General features: G+C 38.1%; 1 protein-coding gene and 1 non-coding gene across 3 annotated transcripts in view; both read left to right on the forward strand.

The window, feature by feature from the left end:
* The window catches only part of LOC110447782, a 28,308-nt gene extending 12,138 nt beyond the window's left edge, over positions 1-16,170 (forward strand). The window contains exons 1-7 of one of the 2 annotated variants that reach the window (XM_021493690.1): positions 610-1,055; positions 7,114-7,285; positions 13,495-13,651; positions 14,209-14,276; positions 14,583-14,655; positions 14,835-15,017; positions 15,777-16,170. In XM_021493690.1, the coding sequence (XP_021349365.1) occupies positions 973-1,055; positions 7,114-7,285; positions 13,495-13,651; positions 14,209-14,276; positions 14,583-14,655; positions 14,835-15,017; positions 15,777-15,862 (822 nt within the window). In that variant the 5' untranslated portion in view covers positions 610-972 and the 3' untranslated portion in view covers positions 15,863-16,170. Of the gene's footprint in view, positions 1-609; positions 1,056-7,113; positions 7,286-13,494; positions 13,652-14,208; positions 14,277-14,582; positions 14,656-14,834; positions 15,018-15,776 lie in introns of those variants that run through there. The other variant, XM_021493689.1, reaches the window with a different exon arrangement.
* On the forward strand, positions 15,361-15,433 carry Trnaf-aaa. The gene has a single exon. It is a non-coding gene; the product is annotated as a tRNA-Phe (tRNA).
* Positions 16,171-16,435: the final 265 nt, after the last annotated feature.

The following is a 16,435-nucleotide window of genomic DNA, read 5'->3' on the forward strand; positions in this document are numbered from 1 at the left end:
AAATCAACAGTACCCATTAGCAACATACTTCCACTATTCAAAATTTGAATACCTTTGAAACGAATATTATTTACATATAATGGCGAGCAATATGTGTTTGTCACCATTAATGATTTTTTCGGTCTGTAACATTTATTTTGGATTCCTGCTTTCAGACATACACAAATTTATCAGCTCAAATATTCATTAAAAAAAAAAGAAAGAAAAAAGCTAACCAGACGTTGAATTTCCGAACTTATGTCTATGTATTTAATGTTATAAGCTATTGGACTGGTTTATCTTGAAGTTAAGTTTGAGTTTAATCATACAGTTACCCCGATATTAAAAGCCTTGTCAGTTTAAGCAATATCAGATGGATTATTTTTAATCTTTCTCTCAAACTGATATGATATTTTGAAATAAATCAAAACATTGCAACTGATATTAAAATGAGTACATAAACACGCGATGTTGTTATTTTAAGAAAATTGAAAACTCAGAGTAATTTATTTTAAAAACGTTTAAGTTGACACTTTACGAATCAAGATGTATGAACTTTGCCGTGGTAGGTTTGAAATCTATATACATGGACTAAATTGAGTATATTCCCCACAGGTGTTTCAGATATCGGCACGGGAGCCAACAAGGAGCACGTGTAGCGATTAAGAATTGAAATTTCAAAAGGAAGGAGAAAAATAATTTCATGCGACAAACCTTTACAACCCTCGGCGGTGTCGGTAACCGCATGCTATATATAATACGTCGTGTTTTGGGATTTCATTTAGGACTGTTTAAAATGCTAGAACGTTTTGTCTAGAAATATCGGTAATAGTTTCATATCTGTACAGAAGAGGAAAATGTGTGGTTTAATGAGAAATGGACAACACAGTTAGTAAAACATATATTTAAATGTGCTTCTTGCATCATAAAATGGATGAGATTCATTGCACGTGATTAGACATGGATATATTGCTGTGTTAATGCAAAAACAAAATGTCCGGAGGCTTAAATCCAAAGGTTTTACTCAAACGTCGGACTGTTCTACATGATGCTTACAACAAATATGGCCAGGACAGGTGAGTGTTTAGTCCATGTAGGCGAGTGTTTAGTCCATACAGGTGAGAGTTTAGTCAATACAGGTGAGGGATTAGTCAGTGTTTAGTCAATACAAGTAAAAGTCAGTGTTTAGTCCATACAGGTGAGTGTTTAGTCCATACAGGTGAGTGTTTAGTCCAGACAGGTGAGTGTTTAGTGCATATAGGTGAGAGTTTACTCCATACAGGTGAGTGTTTAGAGCATTTAGGTGAGAGTTTACTCCATACAATTGAGTGTTTAGTGCTTATAGGTGAGAGTTTACTCCAGACAAGTGAGTGGTTAGTGCATATAGGTGAGAGTTAACTCCATACAAGTGAGCGTTTAGTGCATATAGGTGAGAGTTAACTCCATACAAGTGAGCGTTTAGTGCATATAGGTGAGAGTTTAATCCATACAAGTGAGTGTTTAGTCCATGTAGGCGGGTGTTTAGTCCATACAGGGGAGTGTTTAGTCCAGACAGGTGAGTGTTTAGTCCATGTAGGCGAATGTTTAGTCCATACAGGTGAGGGTTTAGTCCATGTAGGCGAGTGTTTAGACCATACAGGTGAGAGTTTAGTCAGCACAGGTGAGGGATTAGTCAGTGTTTAGTCAATACAAGTAAAAGTCAGTGTTTAGTCCATACAGGTGATTGTTTAGTCCATACAGGTTAGTGTTTAGTCCAGACAGGTGAGTGTTTAGAGCATATAGGTGAGAGTTTACCCCATACAAGTGAGTGTTTAGTCCATGTAGGCGGGTGTTTAGTCCATACAGGTGAGTGTTTAGTCCATGGAGGCGAGTGTTTAGTCCATACAGGCGAGAGTTTAGTCAATACAGGTGAGGCATTAGTCAGTGTTTAGTCAATACAAGTAAAAGTCAGTGCTTAGTCCATACAGGTGAGGGTTTAGTCCATGTAGGCGAGTGGTTAGTCCATACAGGTGAGTGTTTACTCCATACAATTAAGTGTTTAGTGCATATAGGTGAGAGTTTCCTCAATACAAGTGAGTGTTTAGTGCAAATAGGTGAGAGTTTACTCCATACAATTGAGTGTTTAGTGCTTATAGGTGAGAGTTTACTCCATTCAAGTGAGTGTTTAGTGCATAAAGATGAGAGTTTACTACATACAAGTGAGTGTTTAGTGCAAATAGGTGAGAGTTTACTCCATACAAATGAGCGTTTAGTGCATAAAGGAGAGAGTTTAATCCATACAAGTGAGTGTTTAGCGCATAAAGGTGAGAGTTTACTACATACACATGAGTGTTTAGAGCATATAGGCGAGAGTTTACTCCATACAAGTAAGTGTTTAGTGCATAAAGGTGAGAGTTTACTCCATACAAATGAGCGTTTAGTGCATAAAGGAGAGAGTTTAATCCATACAAGTGAGTGTTTAGTCCATACAGGCGAGAGTTTAGTCAATACAGGTGAGAGTTTACTCCATACAGGTGAGTGTTTAGTCCAGACAGGTGAGTGTTTAGTCCATGCAGGCGAGTGTTTAGGCCATACAGGGGAGAGTTTAGTCAATACAGGTGAGAGTTTACTCCATACAGGTGAGTGTTTAGTCCATGTAGGCGCGTGTTTAGTCCATACAGGTGATTGTTTAGTCCATACAGGTTAGTGTTTAGTCCAGACAGGTGAGTGTTTAGAGCATTTAGGTGAGAGTTTACTACATACACGTGATTGTTTAGTGCATATAGGTGAGAGGTTACTCCATACAAGGGAGTGTTTAGAGCATAAAGGTGAGAGTTTACTCCATACAAATGAGTGTTTAGTGCATAAAGGGGAGAGTTTACTGCATACAAGTGAGTGTTTAGCGCATATAGGTGAGAGTTTACTACATACAAGTGAGTGTTTAGAGAATATAGGTGAGAGTTTACTCCAGACAAGTGAGTGGTTAGTGCATATAGGTGAGAGTTTCCTCCATACAAGTGAGTGTTTAGTCCATGTAGGCGAGTGGTTAGTCCATACAGGTGAGTGTTTAGTCCATGTAGGCGAATGTTTAGTCCATACAGGTGAGGGTTTAGTCAATACAGGTGAGGCATTAGTCAGTGTTTAGTCAATACAAGTAAAAGTCAGTGTTTAGTCTATACAGGTGAGTGTTTAGTCCAGACAGGTGAGTGTTTAGTCCATGTAGGCGCGTGTTTAGTCCATACAGGGGAGTGTTTAGTCCAGACAGGTGAGTGTTTAGTCCATGCAGGCGAGAGTTTAGTCCATACAGGTGGGAGTTTAGTCAATACAGGTGAGGCATTAGTCAGTGTTTAGTCAATACAAGTAAAAGTCAGTGCTTAGTCCATACAGGTGAGTGTTTACTCCATACAATTAAGTGTTTAGTGCATATAGGTGAGAGTTAACTCCATACAAGTGAGCGTTTAGTGCATATAGGTGAGAGTTAACTCCATACAAGTGAGCGTTTAGTGCATATAGGTGAGAGCTTACCCCATACAAGTGAGTGTTTAGTCCATGTAGGCGAGCGTTTAGTCCATACAGGTGACATATAGGTGAGAGTTTACTACATACACGTGAGTGTTTAGTGCATATAGGTGAGAGTTAACTCCATACAAGTGAGTGTTTAGTGCATATAGGTGAGAGTTTACTCCATACAAGAGAGTGTTTAGAGCATATAGGCGAGAGTTTACTCCATACAATTGAGGGTTTAGTGCATATAGGTGAGAGTTAACTCCATAAAAGTGAGTGTTTAGTGCATTTAGGTGAGAGTTTACTCCATACAATTGAGGGTTTAGTGCATATAGGTGAGAGTTAACTCCATACAAGTGAGCGTTTAGTGCATATAGGTGAGAGTTAACTCCATACAAGTGCGTGTTTAGTGCATATAGGTGAGAGTTAACTCCATACAAGTGCGTGTTTAGTGCATATAGGTGAGAGTTTACTACATGCACGTGAGTGTTTAGAGCATATAGGTGAGAGTTTACTACATACACATGAGTGTTTAGAGCATATAGGTGAGAGTTTACTACATGCACGTGAGTGTTTAGTGCATATAGGTGAGAGTTTACTACATGCACGTGAGTGTTTAGTGCATAAAGTTGAGAGTTTACTACATACAATTGAGTGTTTAGTGCATATAGGTGAGAGTTTAGTCCATACAGGTGGGAGTTTAGTCAATACAGATGAGAGTTTACTCCGCACAAGTGAGTGTTTTGTGCATAAAGGTGAGAGTTTACTCCATACAAGTGAGTGTTTAGAGCATATAGGTGAGAGTTTACTACATACACATGAGTGTTTAGAGCATATAGGTGAGAGTTTACTCTATACAAGTGAGTGTTTAGTGCATAAAGTTGAGAGTTTATTACATACAATTGAGTGTTTAGTGCATATAGGAAAGAGTTTACTCCATACACGTGAGTTAGTGCATATAGGTGAGAGTTTACGCATATAGGTGAGAGTTTACTGCATACACGTGAGTGTTTAGTGCCTATAGGTGAGAGTTTACTCCATACACGTGAGTGTTTAGTGCATATAGGTAAGAGTTTACTCCATACACGTGAGTGTTAAGTGCATATAGGTGAGAGTTTACTCCATACAAGTGGGAGTTTAGTCAATACAGGTGAGTGTTAAGTCTACACAGGTGAGCGTTTAGTCCATATAGGTGAGAGTCTAGTCAATACAGGTGAGTGTTAAGTCTGCACAGGTGAGCGTTTAGTCCATACAGGTGAGAGTTTAGTCCATACAGGTGAATGATTAGTCCATATAGATGAATGATTAGTCCATTCATGTTAGATATTTGGTACTCAATTTATTCAATTTATTTCCGCAAGTTTTACAACTTATAGGATTTGTATTTGTACAAAAACAAAATTATTTCATATAACTGGTACATTCATCACAATTCTGCAGCAACAACAACATCATCGAAATCGTTATTTTTATCACTTTCATCATATTGGTCCATACAGGTGAGAGTTTGTTCCGTACAGGTGAGCGTTAAGTCAATACAGGCAAGCGTCTAGTCCGTTCAGTTGAATAGTTAGTCCATGCAGGTTAACGTTTACTCCGTACAGGTAGGTGTTTAGTCAATATAGGTGAGCGTTTAGTCAATACAGGTGAGCGTTTAGTCAATACAGGTAAGCGTTTAGTTCATACAGGTAAGCGTTTAGTTAATACAAGTGAGCGTTCACTTGATACTGGTGAGCGTTAAGTCTACCCATACAAGTAAGATTTCAGTCTAAACAGGTGATCGTATAGGTAAGTGCAACGAAATAACGAAAACACATAATGAAATGGCACACATCAGCCATCATAGTAACCTCCCTTATTTCGTTTTGGTCATAGATGTGGTGCGGTTCTGTTGACCATGTAACTGAGTGGTTAGCTTGAGATATAATATGGCAATCTGAGGTCAAGGGCCCACTTGTATAAAACATCTCAAAGTTAAGGAAAATCTCAAGCAATGTATTTTCTATGTGAAATCTTAGACTTAAGGAAATCTCAAGAGTTGAGATGTTTTATACAAGTGGGCCGAGGTTTATTATTGTTTTTAAATAAAACAACAGCAATGCATGGTCTATATGCAGATCTTTCATGAATTCAAGGTTTTGTTATAGAAAACGGTCGATTTAGCGGATGATCGCTATGCAGAGATGTACTATCTACCCTGGTAATAAGTTTCAGCTATGTTTACTGAAATAATTGTTCGTCGTACACGTACGCTAAATTATCAAGTTCCCCAAACGAAACGGATGACTTATTGCTTTCGTTACGTTTCATTTATTATTAATCTTTCCTCCTCTTTTCCGTTTTTAAATCTGTTTCCGGTATTCTTTTCTTCTCCGATTGGTAATTTAACATGGACGCTGTGACCTATAATTGATTGATTCATTTATGGTATGTTCGACAAGGTGATGTCATCGGTCCCATATTATGTCTGATTCATTTGGAATTGGGGTACTAATGTAACGGTCCTTCAATATACATAGTTTTAGTATGAATGTGACGTGAGCGGTTGAAATAAAGTCAGTTTAAACGGATTTTCTTTCGAAGTTCACATTTTTCGTTTTCATTCCGGAAAAGGGACGTACCAAACCAAGACCTAGATACACAAAATGGTCAATTCCGGATATTCCACTAATGGATATAAATGCGCTAATATTATGTACATAATGCTATAGAACGAGTTTACGATGACGCCAGAAGCTGTCATGTGATACACATAGATTATACCGCTGTCTGGAGGTAAATATTACAACGAATATCATTTGCAAAGCGTTTTACGTTCTCTAAATCCCTGGTTGGTCGAGTAGTGGCGTCTGATCGTCTATGATTACTAGCCCTTAACTACTGGGTCGCGGGTTCGAGCCTTACGTGGGGCAGTTCCCAGGTAATGCCGTTGGTCGGGGCTTTTTCTCCGGGTGCTCTAGCTTTCCTCCACCACCAAAACCTTGCATGTCCTATACATGACTATAGCTGTTAAAAGGACGTAAAACACAAACTCTAGACCCCTGAAATATATCATGGCAAAATTGAAAGCGAGCGGTTGGTCTTCAGGGGAGATAAATCTAGTTAAAATTAGGATGTTAAGGTGAATTGAATACTAGCTACAGAGAGAGGCGCCGAGACGAGGTTGTCCTTTCCCGCCTCCTGATGGGTCACTGAAACGTGAAGATCAGCCTCAATGCATAGCGTGTCAGGAACCATTTACAGTAAAACACTTGTTATTAGATTGTGTCGACCTTCAGTCAACTCGAGAACATTTCTATAATAACATTACATGTCTTAAATCTCTTTTCGAAAGCATAACCGTCTCTTCAATTTTAGGCTATTTGAAAGCTGTTAGTCTTTTTATCAAATGTGAGTCACCATAGATACTTTCAATATTCAAATTGATGTTTGTCTTTTACCTTTAAAATTGTTTGATGTTTTTATTTTGCATTTGTTTTTGTCGACCGTTTGTTGATCCTTATGACCCCACCTGTGTTGATGGGCCGTTAATCATTAAATAATAATAATAAGAGGATGTAAAAGTAATCAATGTGGTATTTTTATGAAATTATCCCAAGTGTATTTGTATGGTTGTTCTTGTATTCTTCATTTATCTCTGTACATTTTCAGAAACAGATACAACAGCGCCTCCTGGCGGTCAGAAAACCAGGTTCGGTACAAAGTGATTGATTTTTCCCGGGTATCTCCGGACAAGGCACCGTTTCTTTTGACGACGCTTGATTCGAAACGGCACACCCCACAGTCAAAGCATATTTTCCACATACATAGGGTAAATCAAAAGGTATGTACCTGTCTCCCCTTCCATAACTATACAGTACACATGTATATTTCTTCTGTAACCGCGAACCCAAACCCGGTCCATACACTATCCCTATAATCAACCTGACAGGTCGGGGTCGGTAATGGAGGGAAACTTAACTTAATGTTAAATCCCCCTATACACCGACACTGCAAAATTTGGAATTTGCTTTTGTGTCCTCTCCTTGGGGACACAACAGCGACCAAAGTAAATATGCTACAAATATTATCTCTTCCTACCAACCTTGCCGTGTGTGTGTGCTTTTTTCAAAACCCCTTTTATCACCTAACGCCTGCTTTACAATAAATACATTACCTTTGGTCTAAGCTTAAACATTCACCTAAGGAGGAAAGGTTGTGTCTTTTGTCCCCGGGTAAGGACAAACCAATATTCCAAAGTATGGATTTTTTCTCCCTGCTGTACGTTCAGTATTTAGGGTAATCACAAAACTGATTAACCTATTGTTAGTGAATTGCGATCTCTTGGAATACTGTGCTGGGTGCCTCTATGCACTTATCTAAGTGAGGTAGCACTCAAACACCGGCATCAGATTCGCGCTATGGCAGGGAGGCAAATAGAGAAGTAAAACATATTTTGAGTCTAAAAAGATTGAGGGTAAATTACATGATGGCGTAATGAAAAGTTACGCCAAAAAATATCTATCAAACAAAAAAGTCTCTGATAGCATTCCGGTAATACTGATTTGTCAAAATCAAATAACAGTTATCCAAATAAGGGGGATAACTCTTACACAAATAATATGAAATATAGCATACACCCTTAAGGAACTACTACATACAAATACACTGCATGCAGTCTATATCTTCTATACACATATTACTTTTAGTAAAGCTAAAATCTCTCTACTTTAGCGATCGCATTGAGTTCCTAATCGATTGGGATTTGATCGATTTCACAATTTAGATTCCCTGTGTAACTTCTGACTGAGACTATAAAGAATCCTATCGGAATACTGATAAATGTATATACTATTGATTACGCTGTGTCATTCACTATACGAACGTTAGTAATACCTATACAACTCCACAGTTATCGACGGGGTCACTTCAATCTTATAATTAAACGGTTAAAGCAGTCTTATAAACTCTTTATCGTTCTTATTTAAAGCATAACAATATTAAAATAAATACATATTTTTTGTCTCAACAATGGGAAATGAAATGGTACGGATTTCTACACAATATATAGATTTTCTGTTCATAAGAATCCTAGCTTAACGTTATGTATGGTCGTGGATTCCATTTCATAACATGACATATAATTGTGTTCCAAATATGAAAAAATAATCGATAATGAATATTGAAATATTTTGATGTTATTGTGGTGTTCACAAGACTTCATATTGACCCTGTTATTAGTCATTGTAGAAAACAAACACAAACATACCACAAGCGATAGGAACGATTGTAGCGTTCGAGTGCTTCCCATTAGTCGTTCTGATCGATTAGAACAAGATTGGTCGAAATGGAACAGTGGAACTTTAAAACGCAAATCAGTGTAATTATAGTATTTCATTCCTCCATTTCACACGCAGTTTCACAAACTTACATACATAAACTGGATATGGAAATAACCTTTTATTTATTCACCTCCAAAACACTGATAGTCTAGCGTATTTTCTTTAACGAAATTATAGGTTTTTTTCTTCTAATAATTAACATCATTTTTGACACATGCGTTAGCAAGTGTCTAGGGGATCGCGCATACTACGAAATTTGCTTAAAAAGGAACTGCACTTTTTAAAAAAAAATTCTACAGATCGGCAAGTATGGATTGTAGAAAGGTTTATATAACACAACCAGTGAGGTTTTTATGTATGACTTCTCGATGACTAGTGCATGTGTACTCTATAATCTTCATTAGACAAATATCAAGTGAAGCGTTTGTTTGTTTGAGTGGTCTTACCTCTGCTTCACTACCGAGTAGTTCGGTTATCCAGCAGACGAAGAACAGACAGGCTAAGTGGACTTGGTAAAGTGTGTAGCGGAGGAATAGAAAAGGATGACAGAGCAGAGAAGGAGAACTAATTTACAACGCTTACTTAGTAAGACGACTCCTTGGTTTAATGTTCGCCTAAATTTTGTTTTAACGCTGTTGACACGTAGTCGCTTAGCAACGCCACGCCCCGACGCAACCGGAAGAGGAACACGAAGCCGCCGCGAATTACACCGGCTCCAGACTAACCTATACAATTTTGTTTAGTCTATACATTTTTGAATTGGGTGGGGGCAATGTAATGTCTATTAAAGAGGATATAATTCTAACGGCCAAAACAAACCTAACCCTATCCTCAGGGTCGGCGTTATCACGTCACGCTTCTTCGAAAATACTCGGAGCGGTCTTTTCCCAGCGATGCGTATTCAATGGTCATACAGCGTACTAGTCATCGAGACGTCACCCCTACACCCTTTACTGGTTGTGATAAATGAACCTTTTTACAATCGCTCTATTGTGTAACACCATTAATGTCCATAGCTTGTTTTACTACACATATAACATACCTGGCACGTCAAACTAAACCGATCTGCGTGGTTCCATCGGTCGAGCCAATTAATGGCAACACATTTAAAGTAAACAGTCAATCATAAAGTCGGGTTTTACTTATCAAATATGGCTGCGAATAGGTCCTAATCCATAGGTAAGTTGTGTGAAACATTTTAACAGTACATAGATTGTTAAAATCTACATTTGCACTGGTAAACTGATGGAATCAATATTAAATTGTTCATATCATTTTTTAAACCTGTAATTATTGTATTAATTTAAGTTGTAATTGATAAATATTATTGATATAAAACCATAAGTATACGCTGTCGGTTCAGTAGAAATGGTGCTTTATCACAACTATTAAGGATTTTCATATATATCGTTATGTTAACAAGCTATCGAAAGCAGTCAAAGTTCATTTAGAACGTCAGGTTTCTCCCGACACCATTACACACGAAAAATGAATTTGAAATGTGTTCCATAGTTTACAACCTAAGCTGTGCAGGGCAAGTTTTGAGACTGATCGGAAAACAACATGGTCGACAGGCAGTCATCTTGGATTTTGATAGTGAAAGTTTGTTATCGCTATTTCTCGGGAAGACCCAGAGGGATTTTCTCAAATTTTATATGTAAGTTCTCCTTGGTCCTTAGCTGTGCAGGGCAACTTTTGAGACTGATCGGATAAACAACATGACCGACAGGCAGCCATCTTGAATTTTGATAGTGAAAGTTTATTATCGCTATTTCTCGGGAAGTACGGGAGGGATCTTTTTCAAATTTTATATGTAGGTTCCCCTTGTTCCCTTGTTGTGCAGCAGTGCCTGAAATGGACGGTCTCTCGCTTGCCAATGGCGATTTAAGTCTTGCTCAGGCGACCAAAAGTTGTCAAAAGTGAAGTAGTAACTGGCCAAACAAAATAGTTTAGGCTGTTGAAAAAATTTCAGATTTTCTATATAAATACTGCCAGGGTGTCTTCTTGTGTATTTCTTTTTGGGAAGACCTGAATGGAGTGGAACATGTCAGGTTTTAACTAGGGTTGAAAAATTAAAAATATAATGTTTCATTCTGTTTTACATATAACAAACATTGTCATGTTAAATGAAATTTAAATGTGCTGAAGCATTGTGTTAAATGCTGTTGAAATATTTCTTGTCAGAATTATTTGGGCCACCAATATGTCAATTGGGCCAGTGCTTCAAATTCTTTACTCGCCCCAAAAATTGTTTTTGGGCCAGCCAATGCAGGTTCCCCACTATCCTTTATTTTTCATGTTTACTTTTGAAACTGATCAGTTAAACAAAATTGCCTACCCACAGCCGTCTTCGATTTTTGACATTGAACGTTTGGTAGTACTATTTCTCAGGAATAACTTGAGGGATCTTTCTCAAATTTGATATGTAGGTTGCCTTTGATCCCGTATATTCTGAGACTGATCATAAACACAAAATGGCTGAAGGAAGAACTAAACAGATCTTTCTCATATTGCAATGATCAATTCTATTTAATTCACATTATGTACTGTACTAGTAAATATGTGAAATGACAAACTCACTTTGAAGGTTGGCTTTCATACACATCAGTATTAAGTTTAGATCAAAAGTTACCTCAAGGTGCATTGACTATTAACGTGACTCGATCAAACAGATTAGAGGAAAGAAGAGAAAGATCGAACTGACAAAGAACTAATAAAGATGGTACAATGGTGGGCACCAAGATCCCTCTGGGATCTCTTGTTTCGTATACGGAAAGTGTCGATGATTCCCGATCGGGGTGTGTGTGTAGGTAGGGATGGTGTAGGGATGGGTGTGGCAGGTGTGTGTGTAGGTAGGGATGGTGTGGGGGATGGGTGTGTGTGTAGGTAAGGACGGTGTAGGGATGGGCGTGGCAGGTGTGTGTGTAGGTAGGGATGGTGTGTGGGATGGGTGTGTGTGTAGGAAGGGGTGTTGTAGGGATGGGTGTGACAGGTGTGTGTGTAGGTAGGGATGGTGTGGGGGATGGGTGTGGCAGTAACAAGAATTGCAAACGCTGAATTAATCCTTCTTAACATGTACAGGTTCAGGGAAAGACTTGCTTTACTGTGTCTCATTTTATGATCGTAAGAGGCGACTGAAGTGCCCCCCCCCCCTGCAGAATCGGTGGTGATTTCTTCCTTGCCTTTTGGTTAAGGGGACACTGAAGAAACCAAGAATATACCTGATGTATCCTACTGGGGGAGGGAAGCTGTGGAACCAGGGGGTGTTCTCGCGATTTGGAATTAACCAAAATGTATCTGCTCTCCCCATTGTGTCACTCGGAATCTTGTTCGTTTTCTATCTTTCCTGTCTTGTTTATTCTGATTTCTGTGTCTGGTGACATTGACAGAAGTATAATAACAGATCAATAAGGTCACGCTTAGCAATGGTAACTTGGTTTACATGTAAGTTAAGACATTGTGTTAAGTAAGACGGGGAAAGGAGGGTTACTTTGCTAAATTTGTAAGTCCCTGCAAAGGTGAGACCATATAAGGACTAAGATAGGAAGGAAAAAATAACATCTCGGCGTGTAAGTTTTTATATTGTTGCTGATAATTTTCATAAAAAGTGGTATTTCCTACCAAATACTAACCAAACAATATGTAGATCAACAAACAACAAATCCAAAAGTACACTATTTTAAATTTAAGAATATCTTATTTAAAATATAACGATATTTTATTGAAATGCTTTTAGAACATATTATTGAGAATCTGATAATGAATTATTACAAATGAGAATTCACACGTAGATTATTATTCAAAACCTGAGAATAAATTATTTAAAACTAAGCACTGTATTTTGGCGGTAAATATTGAAGGAGAATACAACATTAAAAATCTGAGAATCCTCATATCTAATCTGAAAATACATACATTATTGAAAATCTGCGAATTCGAACTCGATAACCTAAAATTTCTTAATTAATTGAAATGTTTCTTTTTCAAGCAAATACCATCTTAACAGACGTGAAAGGTAAAGGGTCACCTTCCCAACCACGTGGGGTGTCTCTAAGTACTCTGCTTTCCTTCCACAAGAACCCCCCTTAGCGTTGCAACCGGAGAAACGAGAGTGATTTTTATAAGTTACAAACATTAATGTGTTTAATTATTTTGTGGCAGATTTTAATTGTGAATATAGGATAACGGTGACTTTCTAGCTTCTCGCTGGTAGAGCGTCTGACTAGGAACCTAGGGATGGCGGTTCGATCCCCGGTGGAAGCACACTATTATTTTGTCTATTACAAATGGTGTCCGTGGTTCTCCATGCGGTGATACGGAGTTAGAAGCTGGGTTGTGGTGTTCGAGGGGGAACACATTTAAAAATGGAAGTAGTGTTGCAGATTTAAAATTTTACATACAGAATTTCGGTGGCCTTCTAGCTTCGTGTTGGAGGGAATTTCCCTTTAGCTCAGCGGTAGAGCGTCCGACTAGGAACCTAGGGATCGAGGGTTCGATCCCCGATGGAAGCACCCTGTTCTCTTTCCTGTTACAATTGTTATAAAACAAATCAAAGTTTTATCTAAATTCTATGCGACAGACAATGGGGAACGGTTGAACAAATATAAATATATATATATATATATATTCAGTAACACGCCTGCTTGTTTCAATCAATTGATGAGCAACCTATTTGGTACGTGTATTTACAAGCAAGCTTTCATATATTTAGCCGATATGTACAGTCCAGACATGGCCAGATGATCCCAAGGATATGGACAAAAAGAACAATGGGACGTCCATATATATGACGTCATTCAAGGAAAACCCGTGGCCGCAAGTTCCTAAATTTGTTCATAAAAACAAAGACACGAAAGCAGAGGGAATAGGTAAGTAACGACGGAAAAAATAACTAATAAACGAAATAAAAGTGGAGGGAAGAAATAAGTTAAGACTGCCATGCCTCAGAAATGATTTCACAATGTTTGAGATTAAGCGGTCATTTTAAATACTTTTGAATGTGATGTAATTTCGTAGGCTAGCGCAATTGTAATTCAATCCAATTACCGTAGCGGTTATTCATTTGCCCCTGGTTTTTACCAGTCACATTTATACGATTTGCGAAAAGTCGCTTTATCGATTAAACAATGAACATGTCTAAAATACCATGGCGTCCTCACACTTCTGGCAACCACTAAAAAAATAAATATTAATAAATCGAAAAAAATCAAATTCTCTATCGTTTACTTTTAAATTAATGTATCGAAACAGCATATACTTCATTTTTCAAATACTGTATTTGTTGTTTTTTCAAGCAATTATTTTGAACGGTTAATGGTTAAATTATGTCTAACATATAATTCGTGCCCCATGGCGGTATTTGTTTATATCATGTTGTAGTTGTCGTTAATTTATTGAAAGTTTAAAGTATTCTTTTTGTTTCAAGTGCCATTTAATCTTCCTGCCGAAAATTTTGACGTCAGATCAGAAATGATGTTGCCCGTTTGTGAAACAGTAAGTATGATGTGTTTATCTTACCCCCGACAAGGAAATCTCCCCAAAAAGCTCACTGCTAGAATTTTCCATCCCTTTGATTCTTGCTCGTACCCAGACGCGACATTTGGCGTCATGGCCCACACTCTCGATAACTATGCTGAGTTTACCGCTTTAGTACAGAATCTATGGCTTATCGAAACTCTTTACACAAGCAATATCAATTAAAAGTTGACAAAATGAAACTTGATGTAAGTTTTTTTCAAATAGTAAGGGTAGTTTTAACTGTTTCAAATTAACCAATCACCCGCATCGTTTTTATTTCAGACACAGATTCCATCTGCTCCGAATCCACATAAGTACCTGCTCCGGAGGAGGAAGGTGCCTCCCTCGTTTCAATGTAAGTCGGCGAAGTACGACTGGTTGGCATTCCGAACAATATCTTATATGATAATCATTGCAAAATGTAATTTAAAAAAACCCCGAAATACATTTGCCAAAAGTTTTAATATAACGATATCATTCAGTTAGATATCGCGTTGTTCCTCACACTCATATATTATCTGATACTATTTGTAGCCTCTGGCATATTCTACAACAACAAGGGAGAACCCATGCAGTCCCAGTCTGAAGACCGTCCCCATTCAAGACCTCCGCCCATGAACGACAACTCTGCGCACGTGAGCATCACTAGTCTGTGCGGACACGACTTCACGCGGAGGCGATACATAGCGCCACCTTCCGGTATCTTAACCGTCACTAGTAAGTACCATTGCGTCATGTACCTTCCAGTTTGTTAGTACGTGTTGTTTTCCAGAGCGCCACCTTCCGGTATCTCAGTTGGTGTTATTGTATATTAGGGTCGCAATCAAAAAGTACCAAGCAAAGCTAGAGGGCCACCTACTGATCTAGGTCTTCTAAAAAGTAGACGTATGTGTACAACCTGGAGATGAATTATGGGGTGATGGTGTGACAAAACAATCTTTTAATGTTGAACAACTTGTCTGTGCTATTAATTCATTAGAAATGTAATTTCTGTTGATGTAAGGTAGATTATAAATTGTATATACATGTGTAGCGGAACGGAACTGGGTCGATCGTCGGCGACCAGATGGCTCAATTGGTAGAGCGTCCGTCTAAAGTTCGGAGGGTCCCGGGTTCGAACTCCGGTCTTGCTGTTACATTTTCTCTTTCTCCTGTTACACAATTGGCGAGCTTGCCAGCCATTGTTTCAAGCATTGGGAGTATGCTTAGCAAGGGGATACCCGAAGTTGGGTTGTAAATATATATAGTTTTGTCTTCGGGGGCGAAAACTTAGAAAAAGGAGGGAGGAATGTAGCGAAACTGGAATTGGTCGATCGTAGGCGACCTGGTAGCTCAAATGGTAGAGCGTCCGTCTAGAGTTCGGAGGGTCCCGGGGTCGAACTCCGTTCTGGCAGTTACACTTGTCTTTTTCTCCTGTTACACATGAACAATAGCCATAATAGTATATGTTCAATAAATAAATAAATTACTTTTCAGATTTTGATGGGGGCGCCAAGGCGATCGGCAGTAATCGGTTTGACGAGAAATACCTGCCTTTTATCCGGGCCAAGTCTGTCATCTAATTCTCCTCTTGTAATTTACGATCCGACTACCGGAATTGTGCTTTACGGACTCTTTATGTTAGAATGGATGTGCTTGTCCACCATAATTTAAAATAGATAGTTGAACAATATTATTTATAAATGCTTTATTTTTACGGCAACTGTGATAATAGGAAATTGTAAAGTTCGATATTTCATAAAAAGATATTCTTCTGGTATTTTGTTCTATGTTGTTGTATATTATAAGATCGATTATATGAAAAACACGCATCCTTATAGATATATTTATTTGTTATGAATTTTGAATAAAAAATATATCTTTACAGCGACTTGTTTGTTTTTCTGTTTTTTAAAAACTGTTTTTATGAACATTCCGGGGTCCGTATTCATGAACCGTTCTTGTGCTCAATCTTATATCCTGTGCTTAAGGTCAATTTCTTGCTCCTGTGATAAATGATTAAAGTTCATTTTGTCAATGATTTGAAATGATCTTGGAGAGAGACTTTTGTCACTCATACCTATGAGTCATGTCGCAGATATCGAAAGAAGAAGAAGAAGAAGACGACTTAAAACCGAATACCGTTTTTATGATTA

The sequence above is a fragment of the Mizuhopecten yessoensis genome, unplaced genomic scaffold, assembly GCF_002113885.1.
Source record: "Mizuhopecten yessoensis strain PY_sf001 unplaced genomic scaffold, ASM211388v2 scaffold3621, whole genome shotgun sequence".
NCBI classification, from domain to species: Eukaryota; Metazoa; Mollusca; class Bivalvia; order Pectinida; family Pectinidae; genus Mizuhopecten; species Mizuhopecten yessoensis.